Genomic DNA, 16,394 nt, shown 5'->3' with positions numbered 1-16,394 from the left:
TTCAGACAGAGAGAAAGAGAGATAAGCAAAGAAATAAATATATTTTAGATAACTTCTCTGAAGGAGTGTAATGTAGAGTAAGTTTAAAAGGTTTATAAGGCTATAATATCCATGAGAAGAGTAAGAATTAGTAGTCAAGAAGAAGAGAACATCAACAGCAAAAGCCCAGGGCCATAAATTTAATGCAGTTTAAGAGATGAAAGAAATTATCCCATCGTTTATCTATCTGATATGTTCTTGTATCTACAATATATAAAGTTCTCTTACAATATGTAAAGTACTCAGTAGTAAAATGAAAATTTAAAAACAGATAAAGAATCAAAATAGTCATTTCTCCCAGGAAGATGTCACATAGGGCTAATAAACACATGAAAAAATATTCACATCACTACTAATAAAGGAATTTCAAGTCAAAATTGGAATGAGATACCACTTCACATCTACTAGGATGGCTAGATGAAAAAGTCAGATCTTAACAAGTGTTAGCAACAATACAAAGACATCAGAAACTTGTACTGTGGGTGGGAATGTGAACTGGTGAGGCTGTTTTAGCAAATAGCTGTGGCAGTTCCTCAAATGAGTAAACAGAGTTACTAGGTAATCCATCATTCCACTCCTAGGTATACAACTGATGAGAAATGAAAACATGTCTACACACAAACTTGCAAAGGAATGTTCACAGCAGAATTGTTCATTATCAGACAAAACATAAAAACAACCCAAATGTCTAACTAGCAGACAAATGTTTAAACAGACTGTGGCACACACACACAAAAAAAACAGACTGTGGCACATTCATACAATGAAATATTTTCAACTATGAGAAATGAGGTAGTGAAAGATGCTACAACTTTCATCGACCTTGAAAACATTATACAAAGTGAAAGAAAGCAGTCACAAAATACCACATACTACATGATGAGAGGCCAGACTTGAAAACTCTCCAGAGACTGAGAGTAGATTAGTGGTTTCATAGCTTAGGACTAAATGAATGGAAGAGGGGATATAATTTTTTTTTTTTGAGGTGGGGAAATGTCCTAAAATTGTCTGTGGTAGTGATGGTTGGACATATATGTGAGTATACTAAAAACTAATGAACTGTATGGTAATTATATTTTAATAGTGCTGTTGTAAGAAAGGAAAGAGACCTGTATGATTGACTTAGAATATGTAGGACAATTACTATGGAAAGGATAGGAGATGAAGGACAAACACATTTTTTCACACAAATGGCTCACATTCATTATCATTCTATCTACTTCTTGGAAAGTCCTGAGGAGGTCAATTTTCAGGGAGGACATCTGGAAGAATATACTGATAGTGACTATTCAGGAGTTCCCAGGAACATTCAAAAGTTCACTTGCTTCAGAAGCTACTGATATACTTGTGGCTTTCAGCAAATAACCCATTTACATCTCTAAGATCAGAGAAAGACAATCTGTGCAACGAGCCTGGCTGTCAGCAGCCCTGTGAGTCAGTGGGCTTTAGGCTGCTCTATTGGCCTTGTCAGTGATACTACAAACCAAAACAATAAAGAACAAAAAAACAAAACCTTACTCCTCTATTTGAAGATATCAACCCCAAATGAGTAAATTCACATCAAAATGGTTTCATGATAAATGGGAATTGCACTGTAAGAAGGAAGATTATATAGGACATAAATGTAATTAAGATTGTTTAATTTATGTCAGCCTGAAGAAACACAATAAAAGTAATTTTCAAGTAATAAATAAATATGGGGTGATAGGGAAGGAAGAAGAACAAATTTCTCATCTTTTTGATGTGTCTAATGCTTTCAATAATAACTGTAGTATGCTACTCAATTCCTCAGGCTGTTTTTAATTAAGTATGGAAGTTCTGCATTTCCCCTTCTCCTATGAGAAAAAAATCCTCATCCTGGGCACACCAAAGTAGAATGTGGTAGAGTGGACTGGCCAGGGTTTATAACAATTTTACTCCTGGGATACCTAAGTTTAGCTTGGAAACAAACAGAATACATTATCATCTTATGACCATCCTGTTCCAAACAGGGAAGGCATCATGAGTCAATCTTCTGAAGGTCACTTGAACAACTCCTAACCAGTACTTGATTTGTTTTTAATATGTATTTTTTAGTTGTAGACAGACACAATACCTTTATTTTATTTATTTTTATATGGTGCTGAGGATCTAACATAGTGCCCCACACATGCTAGGCAAGCATTCTACCACTGAGCTACAACCCCAGCCACAGTACTTGCTTTTGACCACTATACAACATACAACACTCCTTTTTCCCTCATTGTCCTCAGCTTTTTCTTTTCATACCACAAAGACAGCAATATAAATTACTAAACTCACTCACCCTACTTACCTAAACTTCCAGATAACAAATTATATTCCAAGTAGAAATTATTTCTACCAAATGGATTAGAATTTTTCATGTGTGATACTCTATATATATGCATGCATGTACACGTGTACATATGCATACACAGAAAATACTATTCAAGGTTTTGAAAGGGCCACTTACATATTCATATGGTATCACTAAAAATGTTCACAAAGAAAAATAACTGAACCGCATGGTGTCTCCAGATTCTTATTTATAGATAAAAATGAATCATCGAACAGCTAACACTGATGCCAAGGAACTAACAAGAGACAATTTAACAGATGAGGAGATGCTAACTGTAGCAAGCAGGATAAATCTAGAAGTTGGGAGACAAATGAGAAGGATGTCATCATGTGCACATAACTGAAGTGATTTTTTTCCACAACAATGAAACAATATTCTGAAATTTTGTAGTGCAAATGATGACTAAAATAACACCTGTCAGAATGAGTGAATCATTATTTTTGAATCAAAAAGCAGAATGAGAAGTATATGACTTTTACTGTTAAAATAACATCCATGCCTTAAAGTATTATTAGCTTAAGCATTGTATTTTTGAATGTGAACAATTAGTGCTTAGTTGATTTAACTATCTAACTACACTCTTTAGATTTAGCCTTAGATCTACTAGAAAACATATTTGGCTCTATTTTTCTCATTAAGTTCAGACATACATTACTATACTCTCAGGTCCAAAGGAAAGCTAGACATGCTTTAGATTTTCTCTCTGCCCATTCTACTCAGAGTCTATGATTAGTGATACAGATATCAGCAATATCAAAATGAGGTAGTCATTATAAATTGACCATACCAAGGTCAGGACCACTCTTCTTAGGAGGATGTATAGGTACTATCGTTCAATTGGGAATAATGTCTTATTTAAACACTTCTGCTTTATGAACAAACAGAAAGACAGTAAGAGTTCCCAGTCAGTATGGTGGGTAAATGAAGAACAAGGCTTGAAATTCCATGACAGTCCCTAAACAATAATACACGTGCCAGGAAGGGTGTTACAAACACTGTGGTCCTCGTAAGCCACTGGGAAGACACCTCAAGGTTTTAGAAAAGTAATATGACCCACCTGTTTTCCAACAGCATCACCCTGGCTGCTATACTGACAACACACTGTTCATGGCAGGATATTATAACAGGTGAGAAATGGCAGTCATAGTGGATGATCAAAAGTGGTTTTATTTTAGATACAAAGAGTCAAGAGAATTTGCTGACAGATTACTTATAAGGTATAAAGAGAAAAGTCCAAAAACAACTTCAAGTTTATTGCCATTTCTGAAATGGGAAAGAACATCAAAGTTCATGGATACCTTACTTGTCATTAAATTTTGAGTCTTAAGTACATAGGTTTGCACACAGCACACGGCAGTTACAAAAAAAAAAAAAAAAAAAAACTACTCCGTTGAATAAATAAACGTTCTACACAACTAGAATTCAATAAATCAAAACCACTAATTGTTTTGAAACCAAAAAATTATTGCTACTGGACAGATTTGTCACACCTTAGACATAAGAAACAAGAATTAATCGGTCATATAAAAATTTAGTAAGAAACATGAGAATGGTTGAGGATGTGGCTCAGTTGTACAGCACTTGCCTAGCATGTGTAAGGTCCCAGGTTCAATCCCCAGCACCACCAAAAAAAGAAAAGAAAGAAAGAAATAAAAGAAAAATTTAAAAATTACAAAGCAGCAGGCATAAATGCAACCATGTATACATGCTGAATGAAAATCAGTATTATTCCACCTTAATACAGTTGTTCTTCAAATTATAAGAAAAGCATTAAAAATAATATAGCATTTGATGGTAAATATTTTACCTTGTTTTATATCAGTATTTTTTATAACTTCTGGCAAATAGCAGGGTGGCAAAGGGTATGATGAAAACATTGGCCAAGGATATGGATCATCACCCTAAAAAAACAGTAAGACAAATGACTTTAGGAAGTAGTTTAAAATAATATTGAATTTAATAGCTTTCTGAAATGTCATCCTCTTACATTGGTTTTTTCACTGAAATTCTAGAGTTGTTGCCCAACTAACCAAACAATAATTCACTATTCTAAAAAATAACAATTAAAATTCAATATAACATAACCATTAAATAATCACTGAAGCAGACATAGTTACTTGTTCTTGTGACTAGGACTGATAATGATGACTTTTCTACATTTTTTCATGAAATGAAAACCACAATCTTTAAAGAAAACCCGTATTTTCTTTTTTCTCACAAAACTGTTTTCCTTTTGTTGTCAATCATTTCTATATCATCTTTCCCAGATGCAGTCCAAACAAGAATGCTCTTAATAAAATAAAACCTCCATGAGAAACCCAGGCTATGTGTATTGATGAAAGGAGAGAGACTCCATTTTGCAAGGAAATACAAAAATATAATCATCAAATTAAAAAGTTGTGTCATGAAAGATAAAGACATAGAAAATACCCTAAGGCACACAGGGAGAATCACAACTTTTTAATAAAACAATAAACTACCTACTCTGCTACAGAAACTAGCACTCATGACCCTTTGACAACAAAAGAACTAATTCAGTTTGAAAGTGTTTCCTTGCATCCTGAAGTCTGTCAAGTAACAAAAGTTCAAGTCTGTGATACAGACACTTGGGAGATGTTGTTTAGTGTCACTTGAGTTCACTATCTTGCTTCAAAATATGTCACATAAATATTCACCCCCACCCACATCACCTTCTCCAGCATCCTTGGAGGCAAAATCCGTTCCGATGGCCCACCAATAAGATTTATTCTTACAAGAATATGGTTTCTTTCTACTGATAAGCCATCAATTATAAAGTCCCTGAAAAAATAAATCAATTCTGTCATCTCCTTGATGGAATATGATTTGATTTTTAAATCACATCACTGGACTGTAAAGAAAAAAGCAGAAATGCCTGGAAAAGAGATTATTTATCAATGTATCACTTAAAATACAAAGAATTAAATTCATTTTGTATCTTATAGCTTTACTAGAGAGGAAAAAATTGAAGGCAAATGATACAATGAGATTAGTGAGATTAATAATAGAATATTTCCTTGATTAATGTTGCTGTACTTTAAGAAATGGGATTAAGAAATACATTATTTCTGCAATGACTTTATCATATTTTTATCCAAAATCTCTTATATGCTAGACACAGGCCTTCAATTTAAAATCTAAGTATTGCTATGAGCAGCCTACACATTCTGCAGCTGTGAATCCTTTTCTTTCACATCGAACCTACAGTATCAAGTAATACATGCTATAACTTTCCAAGATCTGTCTAGGATAGAGACAGAATATTCTTTTTTTTAAAGTACACACATGAAAACAATGTCAACTATTGAATACATTATTCAATAAATGTCAGCCAAATGGAGGTAATGGCAAGTATATGATGTGATAACAGGAAATATAATCAATATATCATTACCTCATTTTGCAAATAATCAGAATTTATGACTATGAGTAAAAACAATTAAAAGAATGGAGAAAAAAGTGCCTCTATTAGGGACACAAAATCAAACACTTCATCTAATGGGTCATCTTAGACATGCATTCTGAAGTGATATAATTTCATGGAATTATTACTAAAGTTAGGCCTAACCTCAAAAAATAAACAAAGTTACAAAACTTTCAAAGTAGTACTTTGTAAGGCCTCTCCATCATTCTGTGACATTTATGCTTTAATTGCTTTTTACTGTTACTTAAGTCTACTGAATTCAGATAGTAAGAAAACAAACTATATAAAATCACTTTCTTAACAACGAATTTGTGAAGAAAATGGTTATTATATCAAGTTCTAATGCCCACCTCCCTCCCTGGCCCTCTACTTTAACCTGTGGCTCTCAGAGGTCTCTAAGGTATTTTCTTCTTGAGCATGTAGTAACATTCTGGATACTTGATACTGAGCCTCTAACAGGAGAAGGGTGTCCAGATCACAGCACACCACACTTAATAACCTATGTAAAGGGGAGAAATAAAAGTACACTTAGTAAAATATGTCCTAAAAGTATAGATGCATTCTTGAAGATTCAAAGCAATATCTATTCACAGAAATACAGATCTTACAGGACAAATTATGCAGTTATATTTTTAATAATTTTGAATGATCTCCAAGTTGTTCCTACTGAAATTATTTTTTTCAGAGGCCAATGGATAATTTCTAATCTAGATTTTTAAAAATTCTTCTAAATCCACATGAATACTAGCACATCCTCTCAACTGCTACTTAATCTAAAAATTGATCAGGGAACATCAGCAAATCCATGAAAATGCCAAGCTGCCATACTTTTCTTACAATAATTAATTAACTACAAAAGAATGACAGAATGATAATTTTGTCACCAATCTAGGAAATGTCCTTTAGGTAAAATGTCAAAGCCTAGGTCTCTAATGGTCAGGTCAAAGTGGGAAGAGTTAACCCACTGATCTATTGTATCACCATGAAGAAATGCAGGGCTCATGGGTCTCCTAGAGTGCTGCAAGACACACACTGATTCTTGCCCAGAAAACTGAACCCAAATCTAATAATCAGTTCTACCTATCTCATTATCAGTGATAGGAAATACAGGAATTAGAGAAATATAGTAAAAGACACCACAAGGTGGCAACAGTCAAACAAATCCAGATTCTGGAGAATCCTACACAATACTCTGAGTTGTTGCTAGTGATATATACATTGTATCCTGGGGTGGGGGGGGGGGGATGGCATAAAAAAAGAAGTGAAAAAGAAATTGTTATAAATTTTAAAATAAATACTAAGCAAATGTGAAGATATTGTTTGATAACTTATTGTTTCAAACTATAAAAGTATGTTTTTAAGTCACACAGAAAAATACAAGATAGCTACTAGATAAATTTCATTAATTTTATTAAATGTAATAATAGTACAATAGAAATAGTTTGGGGTTTTTGTTCACTTCTGTATTTTAAAATAGGCCTTTTTATGTTAGAGTTACACACTGAATTGTATAGGGAAAATGGAATCTCTGAAATTTGTCTTAAGGACCTAAAGTAAAATAATGTGTACGTGGGGTGTGGGAAGAGATAAAACAAGACTGGCAAAATACTGTTAATTTAGATGAGTGATGTATACATGGAAGGTTAATCAAACTACTGAATACTTTATAACATGCTTAAAAATTCTATAACAGATACAATTGTATGTGTTGCCTATTCAAAACATATATAAATAAACAGAGCAAAATGTTTGGCAAACACCTTTACCTATCAGAAATAACAATTCAAAGTCACTCCCTAACACATGGAAACAATAACCAAATGCACATAAAAACAAAAGAAAATTCACTAGCAACAACTCAGAGAAATGTTCCATTCACAATTTACAAAAGCAAAGTATTTTTGTATGATAAAATACAAATGGAACCAAAAGGAAAGAATTATAGTTTGAAGTCTGTGATGTATGTTGGCATTCTCCTTTCTCATCTTAGAAACAACCCAAAAGCAAAGAAAAAGAAGAAAGGTAACATATCACAGAAAATTTTAACCACAAAAATGAGTTAAAGGTTACATGATATAAAACCAGACGAATGAGAAGTTATACTCCATTTATGTATGATGTGCATTCTACTGTCATGTATAACTAATTAGAACAAATTTTAAAAATGAGTTAAAGGGCAGCCAAAAATAGTAAAAATAGAGCAAACATTAGCAGTGTTTGCTAAGGGAAAAGAGAAGATCAAGAAAGTATACCATGGCTGCTCATGATAAGAAAAAAAATCACAAATGTCTCAAAAATAAAATAAAATAAATTGTTATTATGGTTTGGATATGAGGTGTTCCCCCAAATCTCCTGTTAATGCAGTAATATTCAGAGTTGTAACCTAATCAGTCCATCTTCATTTGAATGAACTGAGTAGGTGGGGCATGGCTGGAGCAGGTGGGTCACTAGGGACATGTCCTGGATGGGTGCATCTGCCCTCCCAGGGGTAAGGGGTGTGCTCTTTCCCCCACCCTCTCTCTCTGCTTCCTGGCTGCCATGAGGTGAGCAGCTTTCTTCTCCTGGGCCCTTCCACCATGATGTGCCTTCTCACTTTGAGTTCAGAGCAATGGAATAGGCTGTTTATACACCGAGACCTTTGAGACTGTAAGCCTCAAATAAACTTTCCCCACTCTAAGTTGTTCTTGTTGGGTATTTTGATTACGGCAACAATAAGTTGACTAAAACAACTGTTAAGAAGAAAAACCAAGTAAATTTTTAAAAAATGAGGAATATAAATAAGATGCCAACCAAACTTAATCCAGTGTTCTCAAAAGTGGAAATGGAATACACTGGAACCTTGGCCTCAGTATGGTTCCAAGAAGTAGAAGGAGCAAAGTAGAATGAGAAGTCACAGAAAAATCAATTATTAATTATTGGTTAGGTTACAGAGATAATTATTAACAAACAAAAAATTAACCATCTCCATAGTAAGGTACAGGGATGAAAGGATAGTCTGACAAAAAGACAAACACACAAATCTGGTTCTACAGAAACTTCCAGTTGTTCAGGAACCTAATCCTTGCTTCTCCCAAAACATGAATCTCTTACAAACAGTTGATGATGAAAAAACTCACATCCCTCCCAAAATAAATGCTGCACAAAGGATGCATACGACAGTGCTATTTTTAAAAATCAGGAAAAGAATGGCACACACACTAAAAAAGTTTCCATTAAATACTTAAAAGTGTGACTAAATTATTTCCCATTAATTAAAAAAAATATTTAATAGAACAAGTATCTCCATTAGGATGTGTGCATGAGGTAAAGCTATATGAACACAGGGAAGAAACAAGAACAACCAGAAAGATAAACATGCATGGGCAGAACTAAGGAAAAAAGTAGAGGAATAAAACTATCATAGAAACTAAAGCAAAAGTGAAAACAGTAAATAGGAGAAGATGCCATTAAAATATAGTAACGGACATCAGGACAGATGAGAAGAATGTGGAAAATACAATGGAAATACTGATTTTTTGAAGAGAAAAACTGAAATAATCTAATGGGGAATATCTTTAAAGATACTAGTCAAGAACATCTTCCTGGCAGAAAAGAAATATGAATCTACAAATGTCAAGAATACAATACATCCAGGTAAACTGAACCCAAAGTGTCAACACCAAGAGATAGTCTGGTAAAGTCAGTGGTCTTTAAGAAAAAAAAAAAAAAAAAAAAATATATATATATATATATATATATATATATAGAGAGAGAGAGAGAGAGAGAGAAACAGAGAGGAAAGAAGGTAGGAAAGAAAGAAAGAAGGAAGGAAAGAGAGGAGTCATTCTATCATTGGATTATCCAGAAAAAAAAAAAAAGCAAGCCCTAAAACCATGGGGGGAAAATCAAGTTATCATCAGACATGGTCAGAGCAACATTTAATATTGGCAGAATAGTGGAAAAACACTGACAGGACAACTAGAAGACATTGACTAATATTATTAATAGAGATGTAAACACTAGGAGATATTAAGATGTATTACAAAGCTCACAATTTAAGCAGCAAAGTAATGACATACAAACAAAAGTTAGGACATAGACTCTGATATACAGACAAATTTAAAATTGTGTTAAGAGTATATGAGATTTTCTGGTAGAAAATATGATAAGTGTAAGGAAGACAGAAGTCAAGGATGACTGTTAAGTGGTTTTTAGCTCAAACAACAGTAAAGATCAGGTCATCTTCAACCGAAATATACAGGTGTGGGGTAAGAAGGATTAGGGAGAAAATAGTCAACTCTTTCTCTTCAGACTACTAAACTGCTGATAAAATGACCATCGATGGATCTCCAGCTTAAGATGCGAAAGGAGAGTAAATAGGTGGACTAGGTGGGCAACGAGGTAATCCAAGGTAAATGAGCAAATCTGCTTAGGAACAAATATGTGCCGAGACCAAATTTTCATTAGAGAATGAGTAAATCAAAACTCACATGGTGATGTAGACTTTTAAGACCTTACAAGCACTAAGAATAATAAGAAGTTCAACAAATATGATATAGCCATAAACTAAAATAGCATACTATGACCAAGCACAAATTCATTCTAGGGATAAAAGGAAAATTTACTACTAAGGTAGTCCTGATGTAGTTCATGACATCAATATGTAATAGAAAAGAACCATATAATTATCTAACGAGATGCCTAAAAGCTCTTTAAGATGCAACATCTTCTCTATTCCCTATCCTCCTAAAAATTCTAAGTAAATTAAAGGATACTTCTTTAATTTGGTTTAAAAACATATCTCTCAATACAATGGACCAAACTTCAAACAGAAAGGTATTCCCATTAATGTCACAAAAGGCAAAATTGCATACTCCTGCCCCTTTAGAAGAAAAGGGAGGGGTTTTATTTTCAAGAGTCTAAGGATTTACTAACAGGCATTTTGTTTCAAAAAGGATGGAGAAATACTGGTGGTCTAAGAAAGGTCTCATGGACCAGAGTCCTAGGTCTGACCACTCCAGACTCTTGCCCACCCCATCTGTCCACTGCCTGCTCCAGAGGAATGGTTGACAATAGGGGGGTAGGTCTTGGAAAAGGTAGGGAGGTAAGAGAGATACCCACGGTTTCTACTTAAAATTGAAGGGAGTGAGTGGGCAGACACACGTTCATAAAATGGAAAATAAAGTTAAATAAAAATAAAACCAGGTAGCATCATCTCAGGCCTGTGCTGGCTGTGAAGCCAACCAATCAACCTTCTAGCTCCTTGCAAAGGTCCCCATGGTTGGTCTCAGTGAGAGAAGGTGGAGGTCAGGCCCACTGGCCACCATTCCTGCCAAAGGAATGAGGGGCAAGAAAGAAGATGACTTTTATTACATTTTAAATGCAGTAAGAATCAATAGCATAGGGACACTTAAGCCAATGTTGCTTCAGCTACAATGGAGTTTCTCGCCTTTGTTTGCAGTTTTATGGGGGTATTTTTTTTCTCTTCCTGTTTTGTTATTTTATTTTCTTGTTCACTTGATTTGTATGCATTGCTAATAAAAAGCAAACATCCATTCTGCTCTGGTTGCTGTAGTATGCTTTGGTGGGGGAGGGGCAGGAAACAGTCTGGTCCCTGGAACAAACACCTGGTCCTCCCCCAGTCTGAACCTTAAGGTGCTTACCCACCATTTTTTAATATCATTCTGGAAATTCAACCCAATAATAAGACAAAAATAATGAGATATATTATCTAAAAGGAATATAATGTTCATTATCAGAAGATGATAAAACCGTTGTGAGCTTCCCTCCCAATGATATAAAATGCAATTTATTTTTTAAAAATACTGATTAAATACCTACTAAGTGCCTACCATTTTTGTTTTAAGTGCTGGGGATATACCACTGAATATACATGCACAAAAATTTCAGTCTCTATGGAAATCAAAATAGTAGAGCTAGGAAAAAATGAACAAAATAAATATAAAACCAAAACATAGTACGGATATAACTAAAGAAGGGAAGTGAAAAAAGAAGTTCCAACAAAAGAATGGAAGAAATGGATCGCTTTATGTCACTGTAAATAGTAATCAGCAAAGAAACCCCTAAGATGGTGACAACTCAGTGCAGACGAATAAGAAATGAGGGAGTAAGCCAGGGAGCTATTTGGGGGAAATGCTCCGATCAGAACAAACTACTTTAGAAAAGTCCTAAGGTAGAATCATTTCCACCATCTTTGAAGGCCAATGTTGCTGAAGTGAAATGAGACAAGGAGAAGTATTAGGAGAAAAGTTCAAAGGAGTTCAGATACCACAGGTGCCAGATCACATAAGTCATTGCAATGACTCTGGATTTTTATATGGTGATCTTTAAAAAAAAAAAAAAAAAAAAAAAAAAAAAAAAAAGCCACTGGAATACAGTTTCATTCTATGTGAGTACAGGTTTGGAATGATCTGATTTGTGTTTCAATGGAATCACTCTAGTTTCTACGTACAGAATAGACTGAAATTAGGCAGGAGCAGATGTAGGAAAAACATTTTAAAAGCTGTAACAATAATTTAGGTAAGACAGTGGCTTAAAATAGGGTACTGTAATGATTTGTTGATTGAAAGAGTAGCTTTGTGGTGAACAGATTCTTACAGGGACACCCTATCAGTCCCACCTTTCGTCATCATACCTTTTATGAACCTTTTTCCTTGAGTGATGTTCTAATTATGTGAAGAAATGCAATACCATCTGGTTCAGAACCTGTACCCACTCTGTATATGCTACCTGCCCGTGAGTCACCTAGTAGTTGATTTGGGTAACAGATCAACCATCACATACCATAGTGCTTGTGTTTCAAGTATCCTTTATGTAATAGCCTAACCCTACATTGTTCACCTTACTTCAAGTCATCACAAAAGCATTGTTATCATCTCACATCTGTCAAGAATGGTTAGTACAGTACAAAAAGATACTATGAAAGAGACTATATTCACATAACTCTTATTATAGAATATTGTTATAACTGTTCTAAATTATTTATTATGGTTGTATCTTTCTGTACCTAATTTATAAATTAAATTTTATCATATATAAGTATGTATGTATAGGAAAAACACAATTATAATATTATATACAATTTAAGACTATCAGTGGTTTTCGGCATTCAGTAGGGATTTCAGAACATATCTTCCATGGAAAAGAGAGAACTAGTGTAAAAACTCCAAGGTAAACACCTAAGCAAGTAAATATAATGCTGCCATTTTGTTGATAAGGGGTAAACAACTAGAAAGTGGGGGGGATGACCATATTATATATATATTATATATATATATATATAATATATATACACACATATATTATATTATATACACAAACATACATATATATGAAAATATTATATAGGATGGCCAGTGAGGCAATACTTCAAAAAACAAATAAATTTACTTATACCAGCAATAACTAATTATAACACTACAATGGAAAACAGAAATCCCATTAGCAATAACAAAAATATAACAGATGGTGAAAAGTAACCTTGATAAAAGTAACCTAACAAGGCATGAAACAATTAATATGAAAAGCACATGAGCTATACAAAGAAAGCTACCCATATGACTTAAGTATATGATTTCAATAAGACTCAGCTCCTACCTAAATGAGAATATTAAGTATTATAAAAATGTGTATATTCCTCTGATTCATTCATAAATTCAACTTCAATATACTGTGTAATAATTTTACCAAAACTAAGATTGTATGGAGACCAAAACAGCTCCACTAATATCTCAGAAGAATTTTTAAGTTAAAAATTCACATTTTTATGCAATCCAATGGACAGTTATCTCTATTAGGTGCTTATCATGTTCTAAATTTGGGAGAGGTATAGTATATTTAGTCTCACAATAACTCTGTAAGGTATAGTTACTGTCAACACTTAACACACAAGAAATAGGGGCACACAGAGGTTAAGAATTTTGCTATAGACAAACCCATATGTATTTATCACCTTCAGTTAACAACCCCATCCTCCAGAGTACCACGCTGGATTCCTGGGAATGATGAGATTATAACAGTGGGGTAGTACTGGCACATCCCTTAGCTTTGTATGAAACAGGGAAAAATTAACAGACTACTCTCTTTGTTTTGATGTATAAAACCTTATCTTGATAAAAGTAACATAACAATGCATAGACTAAGGTTTATGTGTGGGATAGACAGTCTATTTCTAACTTTTTCAGATGCATGAATGCATGCATGTTTTTCTAAAACTTATTTTTAATTTGTTGATTTCTCTATATAAATTTATTTTAAATTATTTTTGTTATGTTATCTTTTTCATTTAAATATCTGAAAATGACTCTTAGAAATTTTAATCTCATTTACCAATGAATTTAGTTTTATCATGGATAACTGTTGACTTTCTTTGGAATATTTCTTAATGTAGCCAGGTTGTTTTATATGGAAAATAAGCATTTGATTTTTTATAACTTTGAGAAATTTACACTGGGATCAACAGAAATTAAATGACACTTTTACACAATATGCCTTTATCATTTTATCAAACTTTAGTCCAAGGCAGACTATCTGAGAGGTTATCATAAAAATCTACTCTACTGATGATATTAACTAGATCTTTGTGAGCAGGACATAGCTGGTACTATGGTAAGCCAGAGGGTGACTGACTCATAAAAATCAAGAGGCCTGCCATCTTGCTTAAGTTTCTGAACACTAGTGGCCTGGAATGTTGATATATCACCCATAAAATGCATCATAAATTGCTAAATCTTACATTATTTACCACCAAGAAAATGACACAGTTCATGATTTTAGTACCTCTGAGTTTTAGAAGCAACATCTACCATAGTTAAGTATACTGCTCTGAACTATTTATCTACCATATCAATTTTGAGTATGACCCAAAACAAAAATAAGATACAAAATTCAGGCACACTCCAAATCAAGAAAGTCCATGGTATGAAGCTTTAATTCAGCAGATTCCATGCTGGTCAAAGTTTCTGCAACAGGCTGGATATTACAAGAAGCTTTTGGCAAAGTGGAGTAAGTATCACACACAATCCTAATTAGAATAAGTGATACTCCACTTATGTATAATGTCAAAATATACTATACTGTCAAGTGTATCTAAAGAGAACCAATTTTTTAAAAGAGGAAAAAAAAAGAATCACACACAAACTCTTAGAATTTTAGAGTAAATCCATAATCCCTTTGCTAAAAAGCTATTTATATTTTGTGAACCTTAATAAAAAATAATTTCAAACTCCTACCACCATGGCCACACTTTGTTCATAATCCCATTTGAACAAGCATAAGAGGAGCTGAGGAAAGAGGCTGCCCACCAACAAAAGAGATTATTTTGCCTCCTTTGCAGGAGCAGAGAACCCTTCAAAGAACATTTACATAAGTCAAAATTAATCTGTCAATTTGGTTTTATTCTCAGAAGACCATATTTTCCATCAATCTTCTTAAAATGATTCTCCAACCTTTCTTATTCTAAACCCCTAACCACCCAGCCCTTCCATTAGTCATGGTCCATAAAACTATATAAATCATGACCTAAAGTCTTATCTCCTTCTAATCAAAGTGAAAAAACAGTTATGGTACTTTGACTTTTCCTCTTTGAATATTATAAAGTTCTAACAGTTCAGTTCTATCATGAGCTGGTGTTATCATAGCACTATTTAAAAACAAGTCTTAATATTTCGTTTTCTTCCCTAACTAGATAGTTAGAAAAAAACTTTCCATGAACCACAGGTGTGTATTGTGAATATCAGTCATATGTCTAGACAATTTACAATATACATGTACTCTTAGGGCTAGTTCAAGTTTGTCTTACAAGTGCTACTTTCACTCAAAGTTGAGGGCTACTCTGCACATATTAACTGTGTTTTAGAAAATCATATCACACACAATATCAGACTGGTTGCTTAAGGTGCAAAGGAAATATCAATGATTTAAACCATATGAATTCCTTCATCACAGATGATCTGACTATATTTATTAGTGAGTGCCCAGACTGCAACAAGTAGGGACCCACACTGAACCCAAGATATAAGACGTAACAGGAGGAACGACCAGCTACCTAGTGGCAGGCTGATGACATTAAATGCCTTCTCACCCCAGACATAAGACTTGACATCCTTGGCCACCATGCTTCTCTATGAAAGTTTACATGTGAACTTACAAATGCCTTACCAAGGTTCATGACACCCATAAAACACTACTTCTGACCAAGAAACTAACAAAAGCAGTAAAGCACTGAGCAAATATCCACAGAGTTCACTGGTCTTATGATACATCCTATCTCCCAAAAGCAATTTATCTTGGGTATTAGTAGAATGGCAAGTTGTAGACTCACAATGGCATCACAGAGGCCACAACACCTTGCAGTACTGAAGAGTTATTCTCTAAGATGCTCTGAAACAGAAACCAATAAACCATTACTATTGCTCTTATAATATTTGGGTCTAAGAACTAAGGGGGAGAAGATGAAATGAAGCCTTCCTTTACTTTTATAACCCATTAACTTATGGGGATGAGAAGTTTAAGATCTTATTCTAAAATAGAGTACTTCTACCAAGTTGAAAGTTT

At 33.9% G+C, this 16,394-nt stretch overlaps 1 protein-coding gene across 2 annotated transcripts in view; it reads right to left on the bottom strand.

Annotated features, from left to right (window-relative positions):
* Tbc1d32 (TBC1 domain family member 32) overlaps positions 1-16,394 on the bottom strand; it is a 301,835-nt gene that overhangs the window by 66,306 nt on the left and 219,135 nt on the right. For both annotated transcript variants that reach the window (XM_047558656.1, XM_047558654.1), the window contains exons 24-26: positions 6,217-6,339; positions 5,089-5,197; positions 4,206-4,299 (exon numbers count right to left, since the gene is read on the bottom strand). In XM_047558656.1, coding sequence (XP_047414612.1) covers positions 4,206-4,299; positions 5,089-5,197; positions 6,217-6,339 — 326 coding nt within the window. The remainder of the gene's footprint in view (positions 1-4,205; positions 4,300-5,088; positions 5,198-6,216; positions 6,340-16,394) is intronic.

This window comes from Sciurus carolinensis, chromosome 7 (genome assembly GCF_902686445.1).
Source record: "Sciurus carolinensis chromosome 7, mSciCar1.2, whole genome shotgun sequence".
Lineage (NCBI taxonomy): Eukaryota > Metazoa > Chordata > Mammalia > Rodentia > Sciuridae > Sciurus > Sciurus carolinensis.
This window is presented reverse-complemented; position numbering and strand designations above follow the sequence as displayed.